This window comes from Euleptes europaea, chromosome 5 (assembly GCF_029931775.1).
Source record: "Euleptes europaea isolate rEulEur1 chromosome 5, rEulEur1.hap1, whole genome shotgun sequence".
Taxonomy (NCBI): domain Eukaryota; kingdom Metazoa; phylum Chordata; class Lepidosauria; order Squamata; family Sphaerodactylidae; genus Euleptes; species Euleptes europaea.
In genome coordinates, this window is record NC_079316.1 from 59,148,607 (window position 1) to 59,161,504 (window position 12,898).

The 12,898-nt window shown below is 44.9% G+C and overlaps 1 protein-coding gene across 2 annotated transcripts in view; it reads right to left on the reverse strand.

Annotated features, from left to right (window-relative positions):
- The window catches only part of XPNPEP1 (X-prolyl aminopeptidase 1), a 130,398-nt gene that overhangs the window by 18,914 nt on the left and 98,586 nt on the right, over positions 1 to 12,898 (reverse strand). For both annotated transcript variants that reach the window (XM_056850576.1, XM_056850577.1), the window contains exons 3-8: positions 9,982 to 10,045; positions 5,567 to 5,671; positions 4,723 to 4,815; positions 2,055 to 2,198; positions 1,783 to 1,878; positions 197 to 278 (exon numbers count right to left, since the gene is read on the reverse strand). In XM_056850576.1, the coding sequence (XP_056706554.1) occupies positions 197 to 278; positions 1,783 to 1,878; positions 2,055 to 2,198; positions 4,723 to 4,815; positions 5,567 to 5,671; positions 9,982 to 10,045 (584 nt within the window). The remainder of the gene's footprint in view (positions 1 to 196; positions 279 to 1,782; positions 1,879 to 2,054; positions 2,199 to 4,722; positions 4,816 to 5,566; positions 5,672 to 9,981; positions 10,046 to 12,898) is intronic.

Genomic DNA, 12,898 nt, shown 5'->3' on the forward strand with positions numbered 1-12,898 from the left:
AATAAATAAATAAAATTATTGTAGTAAATAAACCAAGAAGCACAAGAATGAAAACAACAACATACAAATCCCTAGAGAATTGCCCTAATTTTGATACTTTTGGGGTGAAGAGGTTGTTATATTCCTGGGAACCAATTTGTTTGAAGTACATATACATGTCATAGCAAATGTTAGTGAAACCTGTATGAAAGCTCACCTGACTGTATTGATCCCTATGACAGCATAAGCAAAAAACACTGGATTGTATTCGACATCAGAGCCTCTGAGATTAAACAGCCCTTGGAAATGAAAGAAAACCAACATTACAGTTCTGATTAATTAATCAATTCTTTAAACATTGGTTAATTTAATGATTAAAATTCAACATCCTGCCACAATGCAAATCAGATACCACTTCAATGGGTTATAAAAGTCTTTTGCCACAAGATGGCACTAGAAGCCCTGACGACCAAATAGTACAGGGAAAATCTTTCCATTTCTCAAGTCCAGGTTTGTTTCTCCACACAGTCACTTAAAAACATGCACAAGATTGTGTATAGCAACACAAAGAATGAACCTGATATATAGGCACTAAAGCACCTGAGCCTATGCAGCCTGGGGACATCATCAGGCATTTAAGGTAAGGATGAACCAATAGTGGGATAAGAAATAAAGCCACACTTAAAACCTGGCAGGGAAAACCCTAGACTACTATATGGAATGAGATCAAATACGATCAGAAATATCCTTCCACAAGACGAGAAGGGAAGAGGGTTTTCCAACCATGCTAATGAGATTCAAAACTGCCTGCGTAACGTGTTTGCTGCCAGTTAAAACGGTAACATTTTGGTCTTTTGGTTCAGCCTGGAAAACTGCCACTGCAGCTGCGATTTCTGCTGCCTGTGCAGACTATGGCCAGACTGGATTAGATCATCTCAGGTTCTAATGGCAGAGAAAAGCATTTGCTGTTGGCCCCTAACAGAAAAAAGACATGCCATCCACACACCAGACACAACTATCAGTGTAGTTTGATTCCGGGAGCAGCAATTGATGCAATTGCTGCAGTTCCCAGAAGTTGTCAACAGAACAGGTGCCACACCTGCTCACTACTAGTTTAATGGTTAATTTTCAGGACCAACCTTGCTTGGACCACTCTGGCTCTCCTTAGGCAAAGATCTGACTTAACGTTCTGCACTTTGCTGCTGCTGCTTGGTGTTCCCAGCTGTGCACTTATACACCTGAGAAGTAGGTAAAGCAGACTGCAGTAGTTACCAACAACTGCAGCATGCAACAGAAAGTGGCTTCCCCACCTACATCCTGCGTTGACACCCACTTACGTTTACACAGGAACATGACAACGACACTGGGCCCAACAGCTTTCCTGCTTTCACAGAAATCATCCAGAGTTATCACTGACCATTAAAACACCAACTCCCCTCATCACACCATTTCATGTATGACACCAACACAGACTTCCTTGACGGAAGAGACCTCTCATTTAAGAGACATCTGGACATGCTTTGGAGATTGTTTTCTGATAACAAAAAATGCAATCAATGGCAAACAGGGGCTTCGATCCTGCTTAATATTTCCTGAGGCACAACACCGTTTTTGCCACTTCCCAACAGCCCAAGCTGCTGCCCCCAGGGGACAGGGAGCCCCAAGGAATAGTTTGAGGGGAACCAGAGGTCTGCTGCAGGAAGGAGGAATCAGCAAAAATCTTCCCATGTCTGCAGAAATTCTAGCCCAGATCTAAGCAAGGGCAACAATGCTGTATGAAACTGGATGGATACTGGTACTTACATGCCACCTCATCCAAGGCCGTCACAAGAAACCAGAGTGCTTTCCTCTCTGCCATTTTTAGTCGCAGAGCTGTGATCTTGTCTTTCCAACTGATCCCTGCAACACACAACAATTATCGTTCAGACTTGCTTCATAAAGAATGGCTGTGGTTTCATGTTACTCTGCAATCTCTGGCCTGATCTCTGGTCAATACAGAGCTGAACAAAGCCTGTATGCGAATGTCATTTCAGCAGTGAAAATATACCTGCAGACAGGACTGATATCCCACTCACCTGTGTAACTCAGGCCTAGCGCCATCAGGGGCTTGCAAGGTCGCGATGGCCGATCCGTCCATATTGCATCTATCAGATTCTCTTCAATAGGCATGAGGGCATGGCCTGCACTTTTTAGAACTCTGGACATCCTCTTCCATTGATCTGAAGACAACAGAGTGGGGGAAAGAAAGAATAACTTGGGTTACTTTCATAAGAAGGGTGCTGCTGACATATTCATCTTGCGATGATTCTCTTATCATTTGGCACTGTATAAATAGAACAAGAGTAGAATATTGAGTGGTGTCTTCTAAAGCAGGCAGGCGGCATACCACTGTCGACAGGAGTCTTCTGCAACACCACTGCAATTATGCCAATTTCTAACATTCTGTTTTAAAAGAACTATGTTTTTATCCATGCCTGATTTAAATACAAAACTGGAGACGATTGGTCAGTGTCTGCTATAGACCAGATGAGGTTGGGGTGAGGCGGTGGAGAAAAGACAACAGAAACATTGGCTTGGTTTCAGTGGAACATTTCTATAGGTGGAAGGATATCCAACCACAAAGCATGACCCCCCACCCCCAATAATCTTTCCACTTGAATGTTTGGCTGGATCTAAACTATTGTTATCAACTAGATTTTTGAAGCGGGGGAAAACACAAATGCCAAGAATTTCCTTGGTCTTCCTCTAAAGGCACTAGAAGCACTTATCTGCTAGCTTCATTCACCTCTGAAACTGGCAGAGATAATTGATTAGGCTCTTTCCTGAGCATTTATTTAATGCATTTATATACCACACTCTCAATTTAAAAATTATGAGGCTGTTTCCAACAATAAAAACAAACCGCCATTAAAAATTCATTATGAAGTCATTACAAACAACAGTAAAACTGTCAGGGTATCCTGTTGTCTTGTCTGAAACGTATTCATTCCTGTAGACCAGGGGTGTCGAACCCAATTGTTAACGAGGGCCAGATATGACATAAGTGTCACTTGGTTGGGCCAAGCCATGCCTCACCAGTCCAGATTGAGAGTGGGTGGGGGGGAGGCTGCCTCAGCTGGCTTGCGGGCCAGATAAGGACTTTCAAGGGACCGGATAAGGACTTTCAAGGGGCCGGATCCACCCCCCAGGCTTTATGTTTGACGCCTTTGCTGTAGACAGTGACTTCTATCATCTACCCCCAGCTACTGAGATAATCTTCCCACCCACACTCAGGGAGAATCATAAAAGAGCATTAAACCACCAAAGGAAGTAATTCTGACGGCTCCTCATATACAGCCAATGCAAACGGCATTACTGATGTAGTAGAAGCTATGAAGCCCAACAACTTCTGTAGGGCTGTGGTGGATTGGAATCTAATGGCTGTAAACTTGATCACCAACCAAAATCTGTTTTGAAGCAGGATCACCCAGTTGAAGAAATCTTTGTTGATCCCATGACTTTTAACTGATGTGCCAATTCATTATATTGGTGTTCATTTGCATATATAAGTAAGTTCTAAAAGGAAAAAGCATTTTGCTTTCCGTTTCGATGACACCTGTACATCCCACAGCAGACAACCTTTTAGAAGAGGGCCATGTGACAGCAGCCCCGTGGCACAGAGTGGTAAGCTGCAGTACTGCAGTCCAAGCTCTACTCACGACCTGAGTTCAAACCCGACAAGAGTCAGTTGCAGGTAGCCGGCTCAAGGTTGACTCAGCCTTCCATCCTTCCGAGGTCGGTAAAATGAGTTCCCAGCTTGCTGGGGGTAAAGGGAAGATGACTGGGGAAGGCAGTGGCAAACCACCCCGTAAACAAAGTCTGCCTAAAAAATGTCGGGATGTGAAGTCACCCGATGGGTGAGGAATGACCCAGTGCTTGCACAGGGGACCTTTACCTTTTACATGTGAGAGAGAAGGTGACACCTGCTGGCCCTGGGTTTTAACAAGTCCTTGTATTAAAAAATCATTGTCCTGCTGCCCAATTAATTGAGGGCACCTTTTACAAAGGCTTTTAACAGATTGCTCAGTGTTGCAGCCCTAATTTTAAAGTTACACAGGAACTGGTGAGACGAGGAAAGAATGGAACCAAAGCTGACATCACTTCACTGCTGTAATTAAGACACTGTCTTCTTACTAACTGAGGTGGAAATTGTTGTACTTGATGAAATCCTGATAACTGTGAAGGTGCAAAGTGACTCTTCCCAGTTCCATCACAAGGATTTCCATTAGTCAGAGTCAATGGGCCATTTGAATGCCTGAGGTAGAAAATTATAATCCCTTCCCTCGACTCTTGAGTGGAGGTCAATGCAGAACAATAGACTGAACAGCTAGTCAATTGCTGTCCTTCACCATGAACCATTCTGCTTGGCAGGGCTGGCCAGGAGGAACACAAGGTATGTTCTGTGATTCCTCATGTCAATTGTTGCTAGGTATCTATTTCTTCCAAAAGGTTCATAAAACTAAACTGTCTTCCCAAAGCCTGAAGCAACAAATAATTGTACAGAAAAGTGTATGTACATTTACTCAACCTGCTGAAGTCCAACAAATGGAAAATGGAGGCGGTGGGGGTTTTAGGGTGATGGTGGTTTGTTTTAACAGTACTTGTGGATACACTGTCCCTCCCTTCCAGGTCAAATGTTAATGTAATATACATCAAGGGACTCTAAGCTTTCACACAAACAGGACAAGACAAGGGCAAACTAACCTGCTGGAATAATGAATGGATCTACTCCAACTTTGGAACCTTGAGGAAGTACACTCACAAGCCAGTCCTCCTGTGTGGGAACATCCTTCAATCCTGAAAGGAGAAGAGAATTTAAAGCAGGTTGTGAAGGTTAGAGCAAGAAGCCCAAGCACAAAGACATGAACAGCAAGACGAATTGAACAAATCTTAAGTGCAGAGAGGGGAGAAACAAGATTCACACCCAGAACCAGACACAGAGTCAGGAGGACAATGCAGCAAGTGGCGTCTAGTTGGAACCACACACATTATTTGGAAGAAGTGCTGTTGCCACACCTCCAAAGCCATGACAGATACACACAAACCCTTTCGCTAATACAGAGGGTCAGTGGATCTGCTCCCACTGCCAGAAATCAAAGTGCATGTTACTGACCCCTTCCCTTACTCACAGAAACATACCAGATTTTTAGCAAGTTTAATGACCCAGAGCCTGGAGCCTTGTGATGCCGGATGGAATGGCACCATTCCAAATGACTTCATCCACTCCCTACTGCCTTCTTCTGGAAAGGATGCAGAGCAACCAGCTTCTGAACACACAAAATAACCTTATCCTAAATCTGACCCTCTCACCCAGGACTCTCTGCTCTGAGTTGCAGTGTTTCATAGGACTTTGCCAAACCTGACAACTCGTCTCCTAGTAGGTGAATGTTAAACCTGTTCTACTAAACACGTTTATTCCTTTTCGGAAAAGCATCCTTATTCCGATTCCTTTCACCACTCGGCGACAGAGATTAAAAGAGCATTCACAAGCTTTAAACGAATCTGCAGAGTTGAGGTAGCCCAAACCACAGGGCAGACTCTCCCTTACCTATCTTCATGAGTGTCCAGTTGGAATCCATTTGCTGGGCAGCCTGGAGAAAGTATCGTCCGTCTGTCCACATAGCTGCCTCCTGTTCTGTTATAATGGCGGTTCCTGTCAGTGAGCATAGAAGGAAAAGCGGGCTATGATTTCTGTGTACATGAGCAACAAAGAACAAGGAATTCATGTTTGTGTCAGCAGCCTGGCAGGTCCTATATGTGGCTGATTTTGCGACACATCATTCAAACTTTGTTTTGAAAGGAACGGCGTGTTTATCAGATTAACATTAATTCACTTCAGAAAGCTTCAAGCTAAGGCCAGGCTACTGGAGTTGCTTTTCAAAAGACCTCAGCAAGAGGAAACCATTTCACTCTGCTGCCTAAAACACTCACCACTTGTTACGTGAAAAAGAGAAATCGTTCTCCATCTTATTGTCGAAGGCTTTCACGGTCAGAGTTCATTGGTTCTTGTAGGTTATCCGGGCTGTGTAACCGTGGTCTTGGAATTTTCTTTCCTGACGTTTCGCCAGCAACTGTGGCAGGCATCTTCAGAGTAGTAACACTGAAGGACAGTGTCTCTGTCCTTCAGTGTTACTACTCTGAGAGACACTGTCCTTCAGTGTTACTACTCTGAAGATGCCTGCCACAGTTGCTGGCGAAACGTCAGGAAAGAAAATTCCAAGACCACGGTTCTCCATTTTCTTCTCCCCCATTTAAAACTCCTCCTTGCCTGTTATGCTTTCTGGTACATGCTGGATATCCCTGGAAGAGATTCCTCTTATACAAGCTCTATATCATCCTGCCAGTGTGGTGTAATGATTAAGAGCGGTGGATTGGAGCGGTGGACGCTGAACTGAAAAACCGGGTTTGATTCCCCACTCCTCCACATGAGTGGTGGAGGCTAATCTGGTGAACTGGATTTATTTCCCCACTCCTCCACATGAAGCCAGCTGGGTGACTTTGGGCTAGTCACACTCTCTCAGCCTCACCTACCTCACAGGGTATCTGTTGTGGGGAAGGGAAGGTGATTGTAAGCCGGTTTGATTCTTCCTTAAGTGGTAGAGAAAGTCGGCATATAAAAACCAACTCTTCTTCTTCCTAGTCTCTATTCCTAGCTTACAGGACTGGGCTATGAATAGACAGACTACAGGCCACATATCAGAAGGACTGCCGCTCTCCTGACGCCTCTTAAGAGCAACTCAACGTTAGCAGTCACCTCCTGCTGGCAGATCAAAACCACAACTGTGGGGGAAAGGGCTTTTTTGGTGCTTGCAACCAGTTTTGCAGAATTTATGTCCCATAGACATAAGGTGCCCTGACCTGCATGGCCCGGGCTAGCCCGATCTCATTGGATCGCAAAAGCTAAGTAGGGTCAGCCCTCGTTAATACTTGGATGGGAGGCCACCAAGGAAGTCTACAGGTTACAGTGCAGAAGCAGGCAATGGCAAACCACCTCTGATAGTCTCTTGCCTTAAAAACTGTAGAGTCACCATAAGGCGGCTGCAAATTGACAGGCGCTTTCCCCCCACCAGACATTAGAAAGGCAACCTCGCTATCTAGGGTGTCGCAAAGACTGTAAGCCCTTTCTTTTTGAAGAAGCTCTTTATTCATAAAGGGAGTGATGCAGTGTTGACAGCAAACGATTCTAGACTGGTTTAGTATCCTTTTTGTAAACACTGATGTTTTCGTTCTTTCGTTCTGGTTTAAAATCGATTTTATTGATTGATTGTACGTTGCGAGCAAATGAGTTAAAAGAAAGCTGGGGGCAACTGATTTAATGAATTACTAGAATTAATTACTGTTTCTGTGGATGCCAATCATCCTGCATATCCTTGTCCCCTGGCTCCAGGTTCCAGACTAGCTCTTGCAACACCCCTGTGCTAATTAATGTACCAGGAGTTATACAGGCTGAACAAGTACAGGGATAGAGATGATAACCAAACCTCTTGGACCCATGCATGCAAGATACTTGCAACATCCACGTAAATGGCGAATGAACATTTTTGTACACCAGCATGGTATAGTGGTTAAAGTACCAGAATAAGATTTGGGAGACCCAACTTCAAAGCCCCACTCTGCCATGGAAGCTCGCTGGGTGACCTTGGGCCAGTCATATAGTTTCAGTGCAGCCTAATCCACCTCACAAGGTTGTGAAGATAAAACAGAGGAGAGGAGAATGATATAGGCTCCTTTGGGTCCCCACTGGGAGGGTAAATAGGGGTATAAATGAAGCAAATAAATAAAAATTCAACTAAAATACTCATCTTACACAGCTAGAATGTCTACTTTTAAGTTAAATAAGTTCAGCATATTGCTGATAATGAGTATTGGGGGAATGCTGCACAGTACTATAGAAAGGTACTATACACAATCAGGGTTCTTATACCATTATGTAGTAGCTTGCTTATTCACATGCTTCTGCCCCGTGGCTCAGAGTGGTAAGCTGCAGTACTGCAGTCCAAGCTCTGCTCACGACCTGAGTTCAATCCTGACAGAAGTTGGTTTCAGGTAGCTGGCTCAAGGTTAACTCCGCCTTCCATCCTTCCGAGGTCGGTAAAATGAGTACCCAGCTTGCTGGGGGTAAAGGGAAGATGACTGGGGAAGGCAGTGGCAAACCACCCCGCAAACAAAGTCTGCCTAGTAAACGTTGGGATGTGACATCACCCCATGGGTCAGGAATGCACAGGGCTTGCACAGGGGACCTTCACCTTTTATTCTCGCTTTGTGGTGAGAGACAGACAGAACTCCACAAAGCAGATAAAGGTTTGAATGTGAATCAGTGGCACAGTTTGAAATCCCGATCTATTGTTTGCCGTTTCATGCATTTAGCACCATGATAGTCTGTCCCTATGCAAGAGGAAACAAGGGCTTTGCCCATTACCTCCATTTCAAAGCCCAGTGATCTAAGACCCAAAAAATAATCTTTTAAAAAAAGATGTGAATGTGGCTAACCAACATTATTTTACCACAAATCCCCAATCTGCTGGATGGCATATTGCTTCCCTTGGCCCCAGGGAAGCAGCACGAAAGGCAAACTGCAAGTATTTTAAGAAAATGGTTAACAGGATTTTTACTTCACTGGAAGGTCATTTGGGGGTCAGCCTTCAGGGAACACTTATTACTCCAGTGACCTTGCGTCATCATTCCAGCTGGAGCAAATGCTAAAATCCCTCCCTTTTCCCCTTCTTCCGGCATGCAAACTGCAAAGCTGAACAGCTCTCCAAAAGTAAACTGAGAAAACAACACGCAAGCCACCCTAAAAAATGTATCAGCAGTGCCAGCATACGTGCAAATGCAGAACAGATATTATCAAATGCGTCAAGCCCATGACTCAGCCTGCCTGCGGGGGACTTCAACAGCTTTACCCCCTCGAAAAGTTACATTCAGCAGCGACCAGTTAACTGGGATTGATAACTTCCCCCTCCCCAGTAAATAAAAACACAAGGAGAGGGATGGATATATGTCCCAGGAGATTTTTTTTTTTAATGCTCTACATTATTTCATTCGTAACTGTAAGAACTGTAGACTCCAAGCTGAAACTGTACCTTATTAGTGAAAACAATGTGTGGGGGTGGGGGAGTCCAACCAATTAAGAACAGGACTAAATGGGGTAGGGTTTGGCTTGCACATGAGTGTAGTTTTGAGCCAAATTGTTTCAAGATACATGCTGATGTGGTGCCGCCACAAAGCAAAATATTTGTTTGATTAGATTTATCGAAAGTAGAGTTTGAGCGTACATGTTGGCAAGAGAGTTTTGTGGGAAATGCAGAAGGCAAGTGGAAATTCAGTTCCGAGGTTGTGCCATAGATTTTACCTTTATATATCAAGAGAGGGAAAGTATGAGTGTACACAGTTGTGAAATGCATCACAAGAGTTTCTTTTCCTACGAAACAACGGAATTAGTGATGGTTTTTAAAAGGCGTGCAGATGCTTCCTGTGCTGTATCTATGGATGGGCTACACCATTTCAGACAGGAGACAGGGAATCAAAACCCTGAATGCCTCCCTCCTCATCAGTTATTTTCATGCACAGGGACCATTTTCTGTTGGGAGCGGGCCAACATTCTATCCCTATCTGCGTTCTGAAATGTTACAGCTCAGCAGCAGCAGAGATCCCCACTGGGTTTCTCCTCATCTGTTTTAACTCTCAGTTGCACTTTCTGAGCAGCCCTGCACAATTTTCTTGCTCTGCTGAGATAATCTCCATGTAGTCAAACAAATGTGTTAAGCAACCATATCCAGACAGGATGTGGGGAAGGGAGAAGAAGGGGGGGAAAGTGCACGTAGCAGTTGAACCCATCTCCGTCGCTGGTGTGGGAATCTGAAAAGTTCATACGGAGGGCTCTGATCATCTGAGGAGGAGCTTGGCACTCAGAGCTCAAGAACTGCCAAATTAGATGTGTCAAACACAGTTCTGAGAACGTACCTGCTGAGCCATCAAACCCACAGATGAACTCTCTTCGGCAGTCACAAGGCGCAATGTACTCACTCTGGAACACAAAACAAAAGGGGGGGGGAAGGGAAGCTGATTATTTACTGCAAAGTGGCACCAGAGGTGCCGGAATAAATACAGAGATTTATTTTGCTGCCCTACTGCGCATTCTTTCAGAGGAATAGAGGACTCGTTTAAAAAATCTTGACTATTACAATTCCGTAGGATCTTAAGAAAACTGTTCTTCCACTGAGACTTTGAAACTCCTGTGATTAAACTAGTTTTAATGGTTGTTTATTGTAAACTGACCGTTCCTTTCCCCAGACATTTCTCGGAGAGTGCTCATGTTTATTTCACTCTTAGCTGCATAACTGGCCAGCAAAACAAATCTGGCCTTTGATGTAGCAGCACGAGCAGAAGGAACTCCCCAGTTATCTTCTGATCTCTGAAACTGAAATCTGGGGGTGCTTTAAATGTGTAAATGCCTCGGTTAACTAAAGATAGATTTCACAAGAAATGCTTGAAAACCTACCTCCCCCTAAAGGCTGCCTGTTAAGAATTTCAACCACAGTTAAAAGATGATACTGGACATAAACTTACTCTATACATCCAACACTAGAACGTTCATTAGCGCAAACACTCCATACCATAATCTAATGAGGGAAAACTTCATCTTGTAGGCATCACATTCACAGAGTCTGCATTCCAAAGCTGGCTCTATAATGAGGCAGTGATCCCAGGAAGCAGATTTTGCGGGTGCAGCAGCCTCCACCCCCATGCTTCTCACAACCTGTCCCATCACTTTTTTATCACCATTGTGTCCACTACCCGAACTGGAGCATTTGGGAAGTCCTTTTGGACACGCATGGTGTTTCAAGATGCCCAAGGATTGGGCTTGCCAACTCTGGCTTGGTACATTCCTGCAGATTTGAGGGCAGAGTTGGGCAAGGTTGTGATGCCACGGAGCCCACCTTCCAAAACTGCTATTTTCTCCAGGGGAACTGATCTCTGTAGTCTGAAAAACTTTTTAAACTTTGATTAAGATGGGACTTCTGCTTAGCATTAACCCAGGTTAGCTCTGGGGCAATGTAACTTCCAATGCAGAAAGCAGAACTTTGGCAAAGAAAATCATTTTCAGATCCCTCCCCTCCCTTCTTTAAGTTATTCAACCTTATGCAAATTTGCCTACTTTGCATCAGATGTTTTGATCGCCTAATCTGGTGCAGCTTTAAAAAATAAAAATCAGACATGCATAAAACGCTAGTTCCAGCAAACTCCTGCCTGAAGCCACTGCAATTGTCATTGATAGGAAAATCAGATGGTCTGACTCCTTGCTAACAAAAGTTTGTAACCTACAAAAGTAAGAGTGGCCGAAACACATAAATAAGGGACACTGTTTTACTGAAGTTACAGTAGATAACAAATCCACTAAGCCATATTCATCGTTTGCATCCATTCAGCTCTCTGCCCAGAATAAACCTGATAAACCCGCCCAACAAGAAAGCACAACACAAGCATGTCTTCATTGCTGCATTCCCCAGCCAGACACAAAGAATCCTGCTGGTCATATTTCTAAATTCACAGGAACGTGTTAGAAGTCTAGCAGGTGTAACCAGAGCAACAGAGAAGCAGCCACAGGCAGGAAGAGAAGAACATGCACCCGCTGCAGAAGAACCTCTCACCTACAGGAAGTGAGAGCAGGATAAATCCGCAGGGTTTGCCTACAGTACAAGAAAAGGACTTGTGGCCCTGGCACAATGGGTGCAGAGGAAAGCGATGAGGATGATCGGGGGCTGGAGACCAAGCACTATGAGGAGATGCTGAAGGAGTTGGGAATGTTTAGTCTGGAGAAGAGGAGGTTGAGGGGGGACATGATCGATCTCTTTAAGTATCTAAAGGGCTGTCACTTAGAGGAGGGCAGGGAGCTGTTCCTGTCGGCAGCAGAGGATAGGACTATGGGTTTAAATTGTGGGCGGAAAGGTACCGGCTGGATATTGGGGGGAGGGGATTTACAGTAAGAGTAGTTTGACAGTGGAATCACCTACTTAGGGAGGTGGTGAGCTCCCCCCCTCACTGGCAGTCTTTAAGCAGAGGCTGGACAAACACTTGCCAGGGGTTCTCTAGGCTGATCCTGCTTTGAGCAGGGGGTTGGACTAGATGGCCTGTAGGGCCCCTTCCAACTTTATGATTCTAATGCTCTACTCGGCATACTACATTGCAGAGATGACAATGCCAAGAATATCAGCTACTTAGCAACATTAGAGCAGCAAGACTGCATTCCCTCTGATTGCTTCTGCTGGTAGTTCACTATTCACTGCACCACCATGGCTGTTTCCCTGGCTTTGGGGAGCTTCATTTGCCATATGGGATACCTTTCACAATTATCACAGGAAATGGGGGGGGGGACCAAAATGGTCACTCGCACATGTCATTACTAGCCCAGTTCCCAAATTTACATGAGAAACATAATATGCCCCCTTACATTCTCTATTTATAGTCTTACAAGTGGCAGACCCGCAAAAAGTTGTATGTGTCTGTGCGGGGGGGGGGGGTCACATCTTCTCATGCCCTACTATTTTCTCTTTCCCTTCCCTAAAAGCTCCTATAGCTCCCCTTTTCAGCTTCCTTCTCTCCTTCCCACCCACCAACCAACCTTCATCTGCCCACCCACCCCCACCCCCGGCCTTTAGCATTCCTTCCTTCCCTCTCCCTCACAGCCTCTTCATGGAAAAAACTGTACATGGTTCCAGCCGCCAGTCTGGGTAGGGCCCAGTTATGTGGCACCGGCTGCCAAGCTAGGCCGAGCTGTGCAGCAGAAAACCCGCAAAAACTTGTGGGGGACACCTCACTTTCCCCTGCATCCCCCTCCTCACACTATTTCCTCTTTTCCTTCTCCTGGCTGCCCCTACAT